The 14,386-nt window shown below is 49.4% G+C and overlaps 1 protein-coding gene across 2 annotated transcripts; it reads right to left on the reverse strand.

The window, feature by feature from the left end:
* Window positions 1-4,787: 4,787 nt before the first annotated feature.
* On the reverse strand, window positions 4,788-11,670 carry FHL1 (four and a half LIM domains 1). Of its 2 annotated transcripts, none has more exons than XM_054388432.1 (5): window positions 11,479-11,670; window positions 9,014-9,191; window positions 8,460-8,629; window positions 6,974-7,160; window positions 4,788-4,948 (listed from the first exon to the last, which is right to left on the reverse strand). In XM_054388432.1, the coding sequence occupies exons 1-5, from the start codon at window positions 11,632-11,634 to the stop codon at window positions 4,794-4,796; spliced, it is 846 nt and encodes a 281-aa protein (XP_054244407.1). In that variant the 5' UTR covers window positions 11,635-11,670; the 3' UTR covers window positions 4,788-4,793. The 2 variants fall into 2 exon arrangements, with proteins under 2 accessions (XP_054244407.1, XP_054244408.1); XM_054388433.1 differs by having other exon boundaries at window positions 4,788-4,951; window positions 11,479-11,655.
* Window positions 11,671-14,386: the final 2,716 nt, after the last annotated feature.

Here is a 14,386-nt window from a genome sequence, read left to right on the forward strand (position 1 = left end):
ACACAACTGAGCCCCTTGTGAAGCACCTGTACCAGCACTCAAGCCCATCTGTTGTATTCTTAGGCTTCTCCTATGCTGTCTTAAATGGCACTTGTTACATTTGAAGATACTAACAGTTGAGAAGGTATCTGATGTAACTCTGCAGATAAGACCTTTCCACTCCTAGGCATGTCTTGTGGCTTTCTCTTCCTGGCCTGCCTGGTCTTACAAGGTCTCCTCAGGCTCTGGGAAGGTATTACTTGCCCTTTGTATTTACTGTAGACTAGGTCTTTCACTCCATTGAGGGGGGTACCAACATCCTTAAACTCCCCAGACAACTAGTTGTGTTGCATTCTGTGAGGAGTAATAAAGCTGCACATACAATACTCTGAATTTTCCAAAAGAAGCAGGGCTGCATCTGAAGCCACAGGTACTTGAGAGACCAAACCCTGATGCAATACAAGCATAGCAGGTCAGAGAGGCTTCAGGAAGCTAGAGTCAGACTAAACTTCTCTGGGCTGGGAGCTGAACCCCAAGCAGCAGATCTCTTTCCATGAGAGAAATGGGGGTGTGAGCAGTTGAAATGAGTGGTAGTGGAAAAGACAAGACTTGTTGTGCACGTTTTCCTTAAGTGATGTGTAGCAGTTTTGTTTTAATTAAAGTGTAGCACTTTCCTAGCCTGAACTGTTTCCTGAGTCTCCTCTGTCACTCTGCGTCTTGTCAACTTCAGCCCTGCTGAGACTTCCCTTCAGGCCACAGCTAACTGGACCATGGGAAGAGATGGATTTAATGTAGTGCAGCTGCTGCTTCTGATCAAAACCATTCACTTTTTAGTGAAGGAAGCCTAGCCTTTTAATTTAAAGCTTTAATTATGTTTAGGATTAAGATTGGTGTCCATAGCTTTGAAAACTAACATTCTTAGATATATATTAAAAAAAAAAAAGCTGCTGTGCTTATCTTTGGGCTGTGAGCAAGCAGGTGGTTGTGTGCTGACTTGCTGGATGTAGACTCTGACAGTGTAGCATAGACACAGTTATGATTTGTTAAATGTTTTCTTCTCTTTGCTCTCTGGACAGAACTGTGAACACTAGAGACCTGGAAAATAATCTGATTGCACTTCAGTAACCCAAGTGTTTTAGCAAGTACCGAAGGCCTTGTTTTGAAAAGCTGCTTGTTTACCTTTATCCATCTTCAAGTTTGCAAAACAAACAAACAAAACCACCCAGGGGAGGGATGGCAAACTTTGTAATTTGCACCTTGCAACATTTCAGGGAAACTCTTGTGCTGATGTTCTCTCTTTTCCATTTGTTTAGCTAACTGTTAGGTAAGATTTCCATGTTCAGTTCTTGCTCCTTTTCACTTCTACAGACTTTACAGTAACCTATTTGAGTCTGGGGTTGTTTGGGGTTTTTTTTAATTGTCATATCAGTATCACAGCAAAGTGCCACTGGCCAGGTTTGACATGTTCCTAAGATGGCACTTGGAATAAAAGACTCCTTCAGAGGGTGTTAAAGCTGAACTCCCTTTGTAACACGCTCCAAACTTGTTGATTCCTGTGCTGTTGAAAACCACAAAATGAAGAATCTTCAGTTTTGAGGGGGGGAGAGGGGGGAAGAAAACTTTCTGACATCAAAATATTGGCAGTTTCAAAATCCAGTATTGTGCCACCACTACTGTTTTAATCTGTTGGCAACCCTCAAACCATGTGGCAGCAGGTGCACTGATCTATGACCCAACTGTTGAGTACCTGGTTTTGTCTGTCCTAGTGCAGTTTAACATGTCATGCTTTTTTAAAAGTTTCCCTTTTGAGTTACTTATTTATCTACACTTATGGAAGTATTATTTTATTGTGTACAGAACAGTATTAGACCACTGAAGTCATGTTTTGTTTGTGTTAATGAGTCTATGTGTTCTTGTTCTAGCTTTGTAACAGTGGCTGCAAGCTGCAGATATAGAGATATATATTTTTCCCTTCCCCTAAAGCCTGCATTCAGCAATCTTATTTAACCCAAATTTGCCTGCTTTTTACAGCATGAAGAGATTAACTAAGCATCTTCTCAGAACTGCTACTGAAAGTCAGAATGCAGCCTTGTTCTTATGTCTCCTGCAACAGATGTAGTGGATAAGAGATCTCTCTCTCTCTTAAAGACTAGCTGTCTCAAATCCTGCTGTAAACCATTGGTTTGATCAATCCAATCCAGTATCACCCAAGTAGCAACTGTGTTTTCAGTGGTGAAATGCAAATGGTTTTGCTGGCACTAAATGTGTCCTCCCCTCCACCAGGGCAGTTAGGATAGGAAACCCTCAGCAGTCTTACTCTTGCTGTTTGCTGTTCAGAACACGGATAGAACTGTTTTAGGCCTTAGAGCAGTGCCTTAGGTAAAAGGAGAAATGTATTTTTGTATGATAGCAGTTTCATGCTGGCAGAGACAATCATTCTAACACAACAAAAAAGATGCTGATATTATTATTACTTTTTTTTTTTACTGTGCTGATATTATTTGTTGAATGGTCTGTTACAGCTCTTTGTAAATATGTGCTCCCTGTTAAATAAACTTTGCAGTTGAACAATGCTTTATTGCTGTAATGCTAAACATTTCCCTTACCAGGAGCCTCCTACCCTTTGCTATGCTGACCTGCCTGGAGGTGCACCCTGCTGCTGCCTGAACTGCTCCATACTGCAGAGCCCCAAAACTAGGAATCCTTTGGCAGTTGCAGCTGTGTGGTTGGGAAGAAGGTATTGGTTGGGTGCTTGGGAAGGTGGCAGTGGTGGTGTGGCTGGGAAGAAAGTATTGGTACTAACAACCACCTTCAGACCTGGCTCTGTGTGTGTTTGTGCTGATGTGTTTGTAGCTGCTGAATTATTGTTCTCACTATAAGCCTTTGCTTTTTGCTGTAGCACCAGCATCTTTATGGCCAAGAGATCCAGAGAGGTGATTCTGTCCCTCTACTCTGGTCTACAGTGTCCAGCCTTGGGACCCTCAACACAGGAAGGACATGAGCCTGATGGAGCAGAGCCAGAGGAGGGCCACAAAAAGGACCAGAGGGCTGGAGCAGCTCTCCTATGAGGGCAGGCTCAGAAAGTTGAGGTTGTTCAGCCTAGATAAGAGAAGGCTCCAGTGAGACTTTAGAGCAGCCTTTCTGTACCTGAAAGGGGCTACAGGAGAGGTGTAGGAGGCACTTTTTACAAGGGCTTGTAGTGCTAGGATAATGGCTCTGAGCTGGTAGAGGAGAGCTTGAGACTGGATATAAGGAAGAAATTCTTGCCAGTGAAAGTGGGGAGACACTGGAACAGGTTGCACAGCAATGTGATGGAGGCCCCATTCCTGGAGCCATTCAAGGTAAGGCTTGATGGAGATCTGAGCAGCCTGAGCTAGTTGGAGATGTCCCTGCTGCCTGCAGAGGGGATTGGACTAGCTGGACCTTTGAGGCTGCCTTCCAACCTGATGCTTTTTGTGATTCTGTGATTTGTGTTCCCAGTGGAGTGGTGACCATGAGGAAGACAGCAAGATGCTGCCTTTTTTGTTTTTCTTGCAAGGCTTCTTTCTTTCTAGTTGGTGCTTGTGAACCAAAGGGAGTTAGTGGAGCAGCAGCCAGTTGATAAACATCTCTGTATTTCACTACTGGGGGAGGTAAACATAAAACCTTACACCAGCCCTGAGAGTGCTGAAGGGTAGTCAGTGTTTGTATGGAGAGTGGCTCGGACATCTGTTCTCCAGAGGGCTCTTTCTGGCAGGTGGTCCAGTGGCAGTTACACATTGAACAAAATCACTTAGTTTATGGAAATTGTTGCTTTGGTCCTCAGCTATTTAAGGGTAGTGTGGCAGAGCAGCTGACACTGCTTTGTCAGTATCACTGCATGAGACTTATTTTTTTCTTTTTTTTTGGTAGCTCCTCTGTAAGAGGTGTCAATCATGTAAGAAAGAAAGAAAGATGGCCACATGAAAGAAGAGTTTTGCAGACTGCAGGACTCAAGCAGGCACTGGTGTAGTTTTTATTAAATGATGAACCATACACTGCCAGCAGGGGAGAGCTGGCATTGTCTGAGCTGGTTTGAAGGCACTTGTAAATGCCATGTGCACTTTGGTTGGAGTTGAAAGATTTACTTCTTGTGATTAGATTAAAATTAAGTGTATGCAGACAGCCTTGTTTAAACAACCATGTAGAAAAAGCTGATGAGCAAAACTTTGGGGGCAAACCCATGCAGAAATCAAGGCTAAACCAAGGTTTTGGATAATTAACTAGAGCTAAATCTTACTGCCAAAAACCTGTTCTTCTAAGGTAAGAGGAAGCCATTCCATACACATGCTGCAGTTTGGTGTGGTAGGAGGAAAGCTCAGGTGTTGATTGGGTATTGAGTGGTGCCATGTGTGTGCAGCATCATCATGGAGCTCTGATCCCCAGCTGCATGCCTCGTCAAACCCGCTTCAGCTAAGTGCTAACCTTAAACACATACCAGGCAAGTTTAAAACCAGTTGGGTTTTAGTGGAAGCCAAACACAGGTCAGGTAGGTAGGGGAAGGTCTAGTGTTAAAACCTAACAGCCTTGCAAGCCTTTTGCAGTAAGAGTTACTTAGGAGCAGTTAGATTGTTACAACTTGGCTTTGGTGCTGCAGGAGCTTCCAAAGTCAAGCTGGGGTTAGCTGGAGGCTACTTGAGGATTTTGTACTAAAATGGAAAAAATGTTAACATTCTTAACATGCAAACAACAAAAAAACCCAAAACCAACCACCTGCTCCTTTTCTGAGAACTGTTTTGGATAAAGCAGGGCTCTCTAATATCCCTTTTTTTACAGCACTTGGGGTCTGCTCCTCCTTACAGCCGTTTGGGGCACTCAGCACAGTAAATCTTTCCGTTGTGGCAAACAAAGCGCTTGTTGGCCAGGGCACGGGCACACCTCGTGCACTTGAAACAGTAATCATGCCAGGACTCATCCTCGTAGTTAACCACACTGGTTCCTCTTCCAAATCCTGCTAGGAGAGAACACAATCATAGGACGCCAGGTAGTAGCTTTTCCCCCGACTGGGTTCGCCCCACCAAGCAGCACCTCCCCTCCTTGCCACTGCCTGGCCTGCTGCAGTCTTGCGGAACCACAGACTGGCTGAGGCAGGAAGGGATCCCTCCCTTTAAGAAAGATGTTGAGTTGCTTGAATGTGTCCAGAGAAGGGCAACAAAGCTGGGGAGGAGCAGTGGAGGGAGCTGGGGTTGTTTAGCCTGGAGAAGAGGAGGCTCAGGGGAGACCTCATTGCTCTCTACAGCTATCTGAAGGGAGGCTCTAGCCAGGTGGGGGTTGGTCTCTTCTCCCAGGCAACCAGCACCAGAACAAGAGGACACAGTCTCAAGCTGTGCCAGGGGAGGTTTGGAGTGCATGGTGGGAAGAAATTCTTCCCAGAAAGAGAGATTGGCTTTGGGATGTGCTGCCCAGGGAGGTGATGGAGTCACCGTTCCTGGAAGTGTTGTAAAATAAGACTGGATGAGGTGCTTAGGGCCTTGGTTTAGTTGATTAGATGGTGTTGGGTAAGAGGTTGGACTTGATGATCTTTTCCAACCTGTTTAATTCTGTGAATAAATCACACAGGATATTTTCAAGCCATGACCTTAGAGGGATTACCTACTCCAACCTCCTCACCATAGGCAGGGACAACTTTCAACTAGATCAAGGCCTCCTCCAACCTGACCTCAATCACCTGCAGGGAGGAGGCATCCACAAGCTTCCTGGGCAGCCTATTGCAGAGTCTCACCACCCTCATACTGAAGAACTTCTTCCTGAGATCCAGTCTAACCCTGCTCTCCCTCAGCTTTAAAGCATCCCCCCTTGTCCTGTCTCTAGCTACCCTTATCAGAAGTCCCACTCCAGCTTTCCTGTAGGTTCTCTTCAGGCATTGGAAAGCAACTCTAAGGACTCCCTGGAGTCTTTTCTGAACAATCCTGCTCCATCCTCCTGTCCTCATAGCAGAGGTGCTCCAGCTCTTGGATCATCATTGTGACCCTCCTCTGGACTTGCTCCAACAACTCTGTGTCCTTATTACAATGGGGACACCAGAACTGGATGCAGTATTCAAGATACTGTCCCACAAGAGCCAAGTAAAGGGGAAGAATCACCTCTCAACCTGCTGTTCACACTCCTTTTGATGCAGCCCATATTTGCATGCCTAAAACTCTGGCCACAGTTGCAACTGAACCACAGTGGTTGCTGCTCAGTATTGCTGCTCTTGGAGAAACAGACAGCTTGTGGAGCTTGATTCTACAGTAATTTTTTTCCCCTTGGATCCTTTCTACAGGAAGCAGTTTGGCTGAAGGAAACCTCAAGATGTAGAGCAAGTCAGGTAGGGTTAAACACCCTACCTGGTTGACCCTGAAGGGCTCAGCCCCATGCTCTAGGATGCAGAGTGGAATGCAAGTGTCATGGCACTGGCAGAGTGGTGCCCATAGTTCAGAGCTGAGCTTTATCATCCAGTAACTGGACTGGAGGTTAAGAAGAAATTCTTTACAGGGAGGGTGGTGAGACATTGGAGCAGGTTGCCCAGGGAGGTCATGGGTGCTCCCTCCCTGGAGGTGTTCAAGGCCAGGCTCAATGGGGCCTTGAGCAATCTGCTCCACTGGAAGGTGTCCCTGCCTATGGCAAGGGGTTTCACCTAGATGATCTTTAACATCCCTTCCAACCGAAACCATTCTAGGAGCTGTTACACAAAATACAGGAGAAACCAAGCAAGTATCATTTTGGTACAGTAAAACACAGCTCTATTTTTAGACTAAGGTGACCAAGATACAGGTGTGAATAGTTCTAGTTGGACAAGTTTTGAAGGAGGTAAAAGAGGCAGCAACGGGTGAGGAGCTAAGTCACTAACTCAAGACTCCAGGAGCACAGGGCCCAGAGTTGGATCACATGTACATTGCTGGGCTTGGGACACCAGACCTGAGCTGTGTGTATCTGTGGATGGCTGTTCTGACCTCAAGCACCCCCTGCCCCAAAAGCTGCACCAAACCTAACATACCTGTGATGGGGTTCTTGCAGCCAGCACACTTCTTGGCCACACACTCCTTGTAGCATTCTACGCAGTAGAACTCATCCTCCACAGCCGTGAAGCGCTTCCCACCCAGCTGCTTCTTGCAGTTGGAGCAAATGAAACACTCAGAATGCCAAGGCTGTTCCTGGTAAGTGAGGCCTCCAGAAGTGATGGGCTAGGAGGCAAAGAGCAGAGATGTGTTTCAGGAGGGGCAGGGAGGAAGAGGGGGGGTGCAGGCACAGGGTGTAGGGTTGGAAGGGCTCTGTCAGGGTGAAGATCTCCAAAGTTGCCACTGAAATTAAACAGTGCAGTGCCCATGAGTTCCTCTGGCCTGCAAGCCTGCAGCTTTCATAAGGGCTTCTTTTACCTGCAGTGACTCCACAGTCCTACACTAATCAAAAAAGTTCTAAACCAGCTGCCTGAATCCACAAAACCTACTGGAGAGCTGAAACCATCCCCAAGGGTGGGGCCCAGGTGGGTTCAGAAGAGTTGCCATCAGCTAAGCCTGCAGTCCGTGCTCAAACACTGTCTTGTGAACCATTAGCTCTCCATTATACAACCATCAGCTTACACTACGAGTAGCTCAAGGAAGGAACACAGGCACAGAACCACAGAATCATTTTGGGTGGAAAAGACCATTAAGGTCATCAAGGCCAACCCTTCTCTAACTCTACCAAGGCTGGTGCTAAACCATGACCCTCAGCACCACAGCTCTGCCTCTTTGAAACCCTTGCAGGGATGGGCTTCAGCCACCTCCCTTGGCAGCCTGTGCCAGTGTCTTGAGAAGTTTCTTCAGTGTGCAACCTCAACCTCCCCTGGTGCAACTCAGGGCCATTTCCTCTTGTCCTGTCCCTTGTTACTTGGGCAAAGAGATTGACCCTGACCTGGCTCCAACCTCTTTTCAAGGGAGTTGTGGAGAGCACTGAGGTCTCCCCTCAGCCTCCTCTTCTCCACACCAAACACCCCCAGGTCCTCAGCTGCTCCTTCCCAGCCCTGTTCACCCCCCTCACCAGCTTCATTGCCCTTCTCTGGACACACTCCAACACCTCAAGGTCCTTCTTGGAATGAGGAGCCCAAAACTGAACTCAGGACTCAAGGTGTGGCCTCAAATGGTTCTTACTTTTCTTCCAGAAGATGTTTCTGGCTTGTGGAAGAAGAGCAGTACAAATTATTAACTCCTGGTCAGTATTCTTGTCCAGGGGAACAATCACTGCTCTGGGTCCTGCTTGCCCCACTACTGCTGATCCAGGGCAGGATGCTGTTGGCCTTGGCTAGCTGGGCACTTGCTGGCTCACATTCAGCCAGCTGTCAACCAGCACCTCCAAGTCTTTTTTCTGCTGGGCAGCTTTCCAGCCACTGCCCCAAGCCTGCAGCATTGCCTGGTACAGCTTCATCAGGATCTGCCTTGGTTTACTCTTCCCAAAGACAGGTGAAGGTTAGTCTGGCAGCTGCCTTTGCAAAGGGAAGGACTTACATTCTTGCATTTAGCACAGGTCTTGGCAAACTTCAGCTCGTGGCAGGAGACACAGTAGAAGTCATCACCCTTGGGGAAGAAGCTCCCAGATCCAATCACTTGCTTGCATTGGCTGCAAGTGAAACAGTCCTTGTGCCAGACCATCTTCTTGTACTCAACGTTTTGGTCTCCTACAAGGGACAAAATTAACTTGTCATGTGGCAGCTAAGGCTTGTGACAAAGTCCCCACCCTGGAGGCAAGCCCTGACCATCCCTATGCTCAGGATTTGATTGTAAGGTGCACAAGGGGTCAGCCTCTCATTTCTGTGTCTGACTTCTAGATTCTCCTACAATATTTGTCTGCCTGACAAAGACTCTGAGAAGAGGACCTTGTTCTACAGAACAGAGCTTGCATTTAACATCAGCTGCAGGCTGACTCAACCCATCCTGTGGTGCTCCAGCCTCCCACTGTGATGTCCATACCCCTCAGGGCAGCCGCCGCAGCCTGCTAACCCACCATGGTTTTGCCCTAGAGCAGATCCAGGCAGTTGTACCCCCAGGACTGGCACCAGTACCTGCAATAATAGGCTTGAAGCAGCCCTTACACCTGGGTGCATCCTCAGCAGCTGTGCAGTTGCTGCACCAGACCTTGTTGTTCTCCCTCAGCATGAAGGGCTCGTTGACCAAGGACGTGTAGCACTTGAAGCAGCGGAAGCAGCTGTCGTGCCAGTAGCGGTTCTTGAAATGCAGCTCCTTCAAAGAGCAGAAAAGGAGTGAACAATGAGCCCTTCTGTCTTGCTGAGCAGCCCTAGAACCAAGCCACTGCCTCAGCAGCCTTGGCAGGACAGGTTGGATGGGTTAGATGCTAACCACGTCTGCGTTCAGATGTTGGAGGTGCAGATCGTCTGCAAGCAGTTAAGGGATTGTAAAAATCACAGAATTGTTCTGGTTGGAAAACCCTCTAAGATCGTTGACTCCAACCTTCAACCCAACACCACCATGGCCATTAAACCACGGCCCAAAGTGCTATGGCCACGGGTTTCTTGATCACCTCCCTGGATGGGCACTCTTCCCTGGACAGCCTGACCACTCTTGCAGCAAAGACATTTTTCCCAGTCTCCAACCTAACCCTCTCCTGGCACAATTTCAGGCTCTTTCCTCTCATACTATCACCTGACACTAGGGGGAAGAGACCAACCCCACCTCCCTCCAACCTCCTTTCACAGAACATATATATATGTATATGGTTGGAAGAGACCTCCAAGCTCATCCAGTCCAACTCTCCACCCAGCACTGAAGGGTCACCACTAAACCATGTCCCTAGGTGCCAGGTCCATAGGCTGCTTGAACACCCCTGGGGATGGTGGCTCCAGCACTGGCCTGGGCAGACCATTCCAATAATTGAGAGCCCCTGTGGTGAAGAAATGCTTCCTAATATCCAAATATTTCCTAATATCCTTTCAGGGAATTGTTTTCACATAGAAGCTCTCAAGGAGACCAGCACCAAGAAACTGAATGAGGAGGGTTCCCAGCAGCTGGCCCTCTTCTCAGCACCCACTGAAGCGCTGGGCACTGTGGTGGGTTAAAATTCCACCCCACCCCAAACATTAAATTGAAAGTCCAGCTCAGGTTGGAAGCGAACAAAGCTATATTTACAGGCAAAACTACAATCTACAACGAAATGCAATGAATGAAAACAAACATACACTACTTACAATCGATAAACAGCACAAGAACCACCCCACCCGGCCAAAAACCAGGGGAGCTGCTAATAGCTTCTCCAGTCCAATCCCCTCAGCCAGGTCGTTGATAAAGATATTGAACAAAACTGGACCCAGTACCGATCCCTGAGGGACACCACTTAGAATCATAGAATCAGTCAGGGTTGGAAGGGACCACAAGGATCATCCAGTTCCAACTCCCCTGCCATGGGCAGGGACACCTCACACTAGATCAGCCTGGCCAGAGCCTCATCCATCCTGGCCTTAAACACCTCCAGGGATGGGGCCTCAACCACCTCCCTGGACAACCCATTCCAGGCTCTCACCACTCTCATGGGGAAGAACTTCTTCCTCACATCCAGCCTGAATCTCCCCACTTCCAGCTTTATTCTATTCCCCCTAGTCCTATAGACCTGATATCCTAAAAAGTCCCTCCCCAGCTTTCTTGTAGCCCCCTTCAGATACTGGAAAGCCACAAGAAGGTCACCTCAGAGCCTTCTCTTCTCCAGACTGAACAGCCCCAACTCTCTCAGTCTGTCCTCATAGCAGAGCAGTTCCAGCCCTCTGCTCATCCTGGTGGCCCTTCTCTGGACACCTTCCAGCATATCCATGTCCCTCTTGTAATAGGGGCTCCAGAACTGTACAGAGTACTCCAGGTGGGGTCTCAGCAGAGCTGAGCAGAGGGGGAGAATCACCTCCCTTGACCTGCTGGCCACACTTCTCTTGATGCAGCCCAGGCTCTGGTTGGCTTTCTGGGCTGCAAGTGCACACTGACAGCTCCTGTTGAGCTTCTCATCCACCAGCACCCCCAAGTCCCTCTCCTCAGGGCTGCTCTCCAGCCAGTCCCTGCCCAGCCTGGACTTGTGCTTGGGATTGTCTCGACCCAGATGCAGGACCCTGCACTTGGTCTTGTTGAACCTCATGAGGTTGTCTTGTGCCCATCTCTCCAGCCTGTCCAGGTCCCTCTGGATGGATCCCTTCCCTCCAGCCTGTCTGCTGCACCACACAGCTTGGTGTCATCAGCAAACCTGCTGAGGGTGCACTCAATGCCACTTGCCACAGGCCTCCAAAGTTGACTCTGTGCCAGTGATGCCAACCCTCTGAACTCTGTAGCAGAGCCAGTTTGCAGCCCACCTCACTGCCCAGCCGTCTATGGCACACCTCCTGCGCTTTTCTGTGAGGATGTTACGGGAGACAGGCTCCAAAGCTTTCCTGAAGATATATGACAGCCACCCTACCGCTTTCTGCTCAAGGTCTGGGGACGATTTTCAAGGCAGAGCCCAAAGCTGGCAGAGGCAGGGGTGCAGGCAGTGACTCACCTTGGAGTCGGCCCCGATGGGTTTCTTGCACTCGATGCAGGTGTTGGCACAGATCTTGTCGAAGCACTTGACGCAGCTGTGCCTCCCCTCCTTCTTCACGTACTTCTTGCCCTGCAGGGGCTCCCGGCAGTAGTGGCAGTCGAAGCGCTCCGACATGGTGCCCACGCTGTAGCTGCCAGGCCCTGCCGGAAGGGAGAGGGAGCCCTGGTCACTGCTTGGGGCTGGGCACGCAGCTCACTGCAGGTGGTTGAGGTCGGCAGGCTCCAGCGTTTGCTGACTCTGCCGAGGCTGGTGCTGAACCCTGGCACTCAGCACCACCTCCCTGCTGCTTCGAAGCAGCTCCAGGGATGGGGGTTCAACCACCTCCCCAAGCAGCCTGTGCCAGGCTTTGAGAACCTTTTCAGGACAGAAGTTTCTTCTGATGTGCAACCTAAACCTCCCCTGCTGCAACTTCAGGCCATTTCCTCTCCTTCTATCACCTGATACTAAGGAGAAGAGACCAACCCCACCTCACTCCAACCTCCTCTCAGGGAGTTGTAGAGAGCAATAAGGTCCCCCATCAGCCTCCTCTTCTCTGCACTAAACCCCCCCAGTTCCCTCAGCTGCTCCTCACCAGCCCTGTTCTCCAGACCCTCCCATCAGCTTCCTCTCCTTTCTCTGGACATGCTCTGGCACCTCAATGTCCTTCTTGGAGTGAGGGCTCCAAAACTGAACCCAGGACTCAAGAGGCACAGAACCACAGAATCATTTTGATTGGAAAAGACCTTTAAGGTCATCAAGGCCAACTCCTCTCTAACTCTACCAAGGTCTGGTGCTAAACCATGGCCCTCAGCACCACAGCTCTGCCTCTTTGAAACCCTTGCAGGGATGGGGATTCAGCCACCTCCCTGGGCACCCTGTGCCAGTGTCCTGAGAACCTTTTCAGGAAAGAAGCTTCTTCAGTGTCCAACCTAAACCTCCCCTGGTGCAACTCAAGGCCATTTCCTCTTGTCCTGTCCCCTTGTTACTTGGGTAAAGAGATTGACCCTGACCTGGCTCCAAACTCCTTTCAAGGGAGTTGTGGAGAGCACTGAGGTCTCCCCTCGGCCTCCTCTTCTCCACACTAAACACCCCCAGGTCCCTCAGCTGCTCCTTCCCAGCCCTGTTCTCCCCCCACCTCACCAGCTTCATTGCCCTTCTCTGGACACACTCCAGCACCTCAATGTCCTTTTTGGAGTGAGGAGCCCAAAACTGAACCCAGGACTCAAGGTGTGGCCTCAAATGGTTCTTTCTTTTCTTCCAGAAGATGTTTCTGGCTTGTGGAAGAAGAGCAGTACAAATTATTAACCCCTGGTCAGCATTCTTGTGCTGTTGGTTTTTCTGGTTAAGTTCCTGCACTGTACATGTGCCCTTCTCTGGACATGCTCCAGCAACTGAAGAGATGCTGCTGACCTGAGTTTTGTCCAGTAGTAGGTCCATCTTGAAGCCAGCTGACATTTGCTCTACTAAACAGAGAGGAAACCTCAGCTGCTTCTGACAGAAGCCACCCTCACAGCCCCTTTGCCCTGCTAGCAAACCCAATACAGCAGTGCAGCAGGAACACAAACGTTTCCAGCTCCCTTGAGATACAAATGCCAGAATGCTGTGGACAAGGAGGCAGGATGGGCTCTGGTCAAGCACAGAGTGGAGTTAGGTAATGGTTGGACTATGATGGTTGAGCTTTTCCAACCAAAATGATTCTGTTGACTCTATGAAAACTGCAGCTGTCTCCTGGGCTCCAACCTGCTGTGAGTGCAGGCCAAGTCCCACAGCAGCCTTTCCCCCTCACCCTCTGTATGACCCCAGACTGGTTTATTTACCTCTTTCACATCAAGTTTGGATGATGATCACAGAATGCATTGGGATGGAAGGCACCACCAGAATTCTAGTCCAAACCCCCTGCAGTCAGCAGAGACATCTCCAACTCAAGCAGATTGCTCAGAGCGCCATCAAGGCTGGCCTTGAACATCTCAGGGATGGGACCTCAACCACCTCCCTGGGCAACCTGTTCCAGGGTTCCACCACCCTCAGAGTGAAGATCTTCCTAATGCCCAGCTTAAACCTCCCCTGCTTTGGTTTCAAACCACTGCCCCTTGTCCTGGTGCTACAAGCCTTTGTAGAAAGCCCCTCCCCAGCTTTCTTGTAGGACCCTTCAGGTACTGGGAAGTTGCTCTAAGGTCTCCCCAGAGCCTTCTCTTCTCCAGGCTGAACAACCCCAATTCTCTCAGCCTCCCCTCAGTGCCTAATGACTCACTGAGAGCCTCTTGGTTCTTTATGGCCAGGCCCTCTGCAGGCCTGGGTGAGGTCCTGGCTGAGGTGCTGCATCACTTGTGTGCAGAAATCCCTGCCAAACATGAGGAGCTAGGAATAGTTTCCATGTCTCCAGCCTAAGCCCACAGCCAGCTGCAGCCTTGGGAGGCCTTTTGTGCTGGATAGTTGTGCAGCTTCCAGCTGCCTCTTTTCACCAGGCTTTCACTTGCAGATCATGAGGGGAGAAAGAGCAATGCAAGAAATCTCTCCCCACAAGTACAGATACTCCCATGCCAGCAGGGCTGTGCCAAGGCATGATGTTCCACCATGGCCAGGGAGCCAGCTCATCAGTGGGTGCAGGGAACCTTGACCAGAGCATTTTGCACTTTGGGCAGAAGGGTTCAGGCTCACATGTTCTCCCCACACACCCACTCCAGCCTACCCACCCAGTCTCAGCCTCCCAGGCCACTTAGAATCGTTGTTTCAGTTGGAAAAGAGCTCTAAGATCATCAAGTCCAACCACCAACCTAGCACCACCATGACCCCAAGTGTCATGGCCACACATTTCTTGGAACACCTCAAGGGATGGGGACTCCACCACCTACCTCCCTGGGCAGCCTGTTCCAATCCCTGACCACTC

The sequence above is a fragment of the Indicator indicator genome, chromosome 17, assembly GCF_027791375.1.
Source record: "Indicator indicator isolate 239-I01 chromosome 17, UM_Iind_1.1, whole genome shotgun sequence".
NCBI lineage: Eukaryota > Metazoa > Chordata > Aves > Piciformes > Indicatoridae > Indicator > Indicator indicator.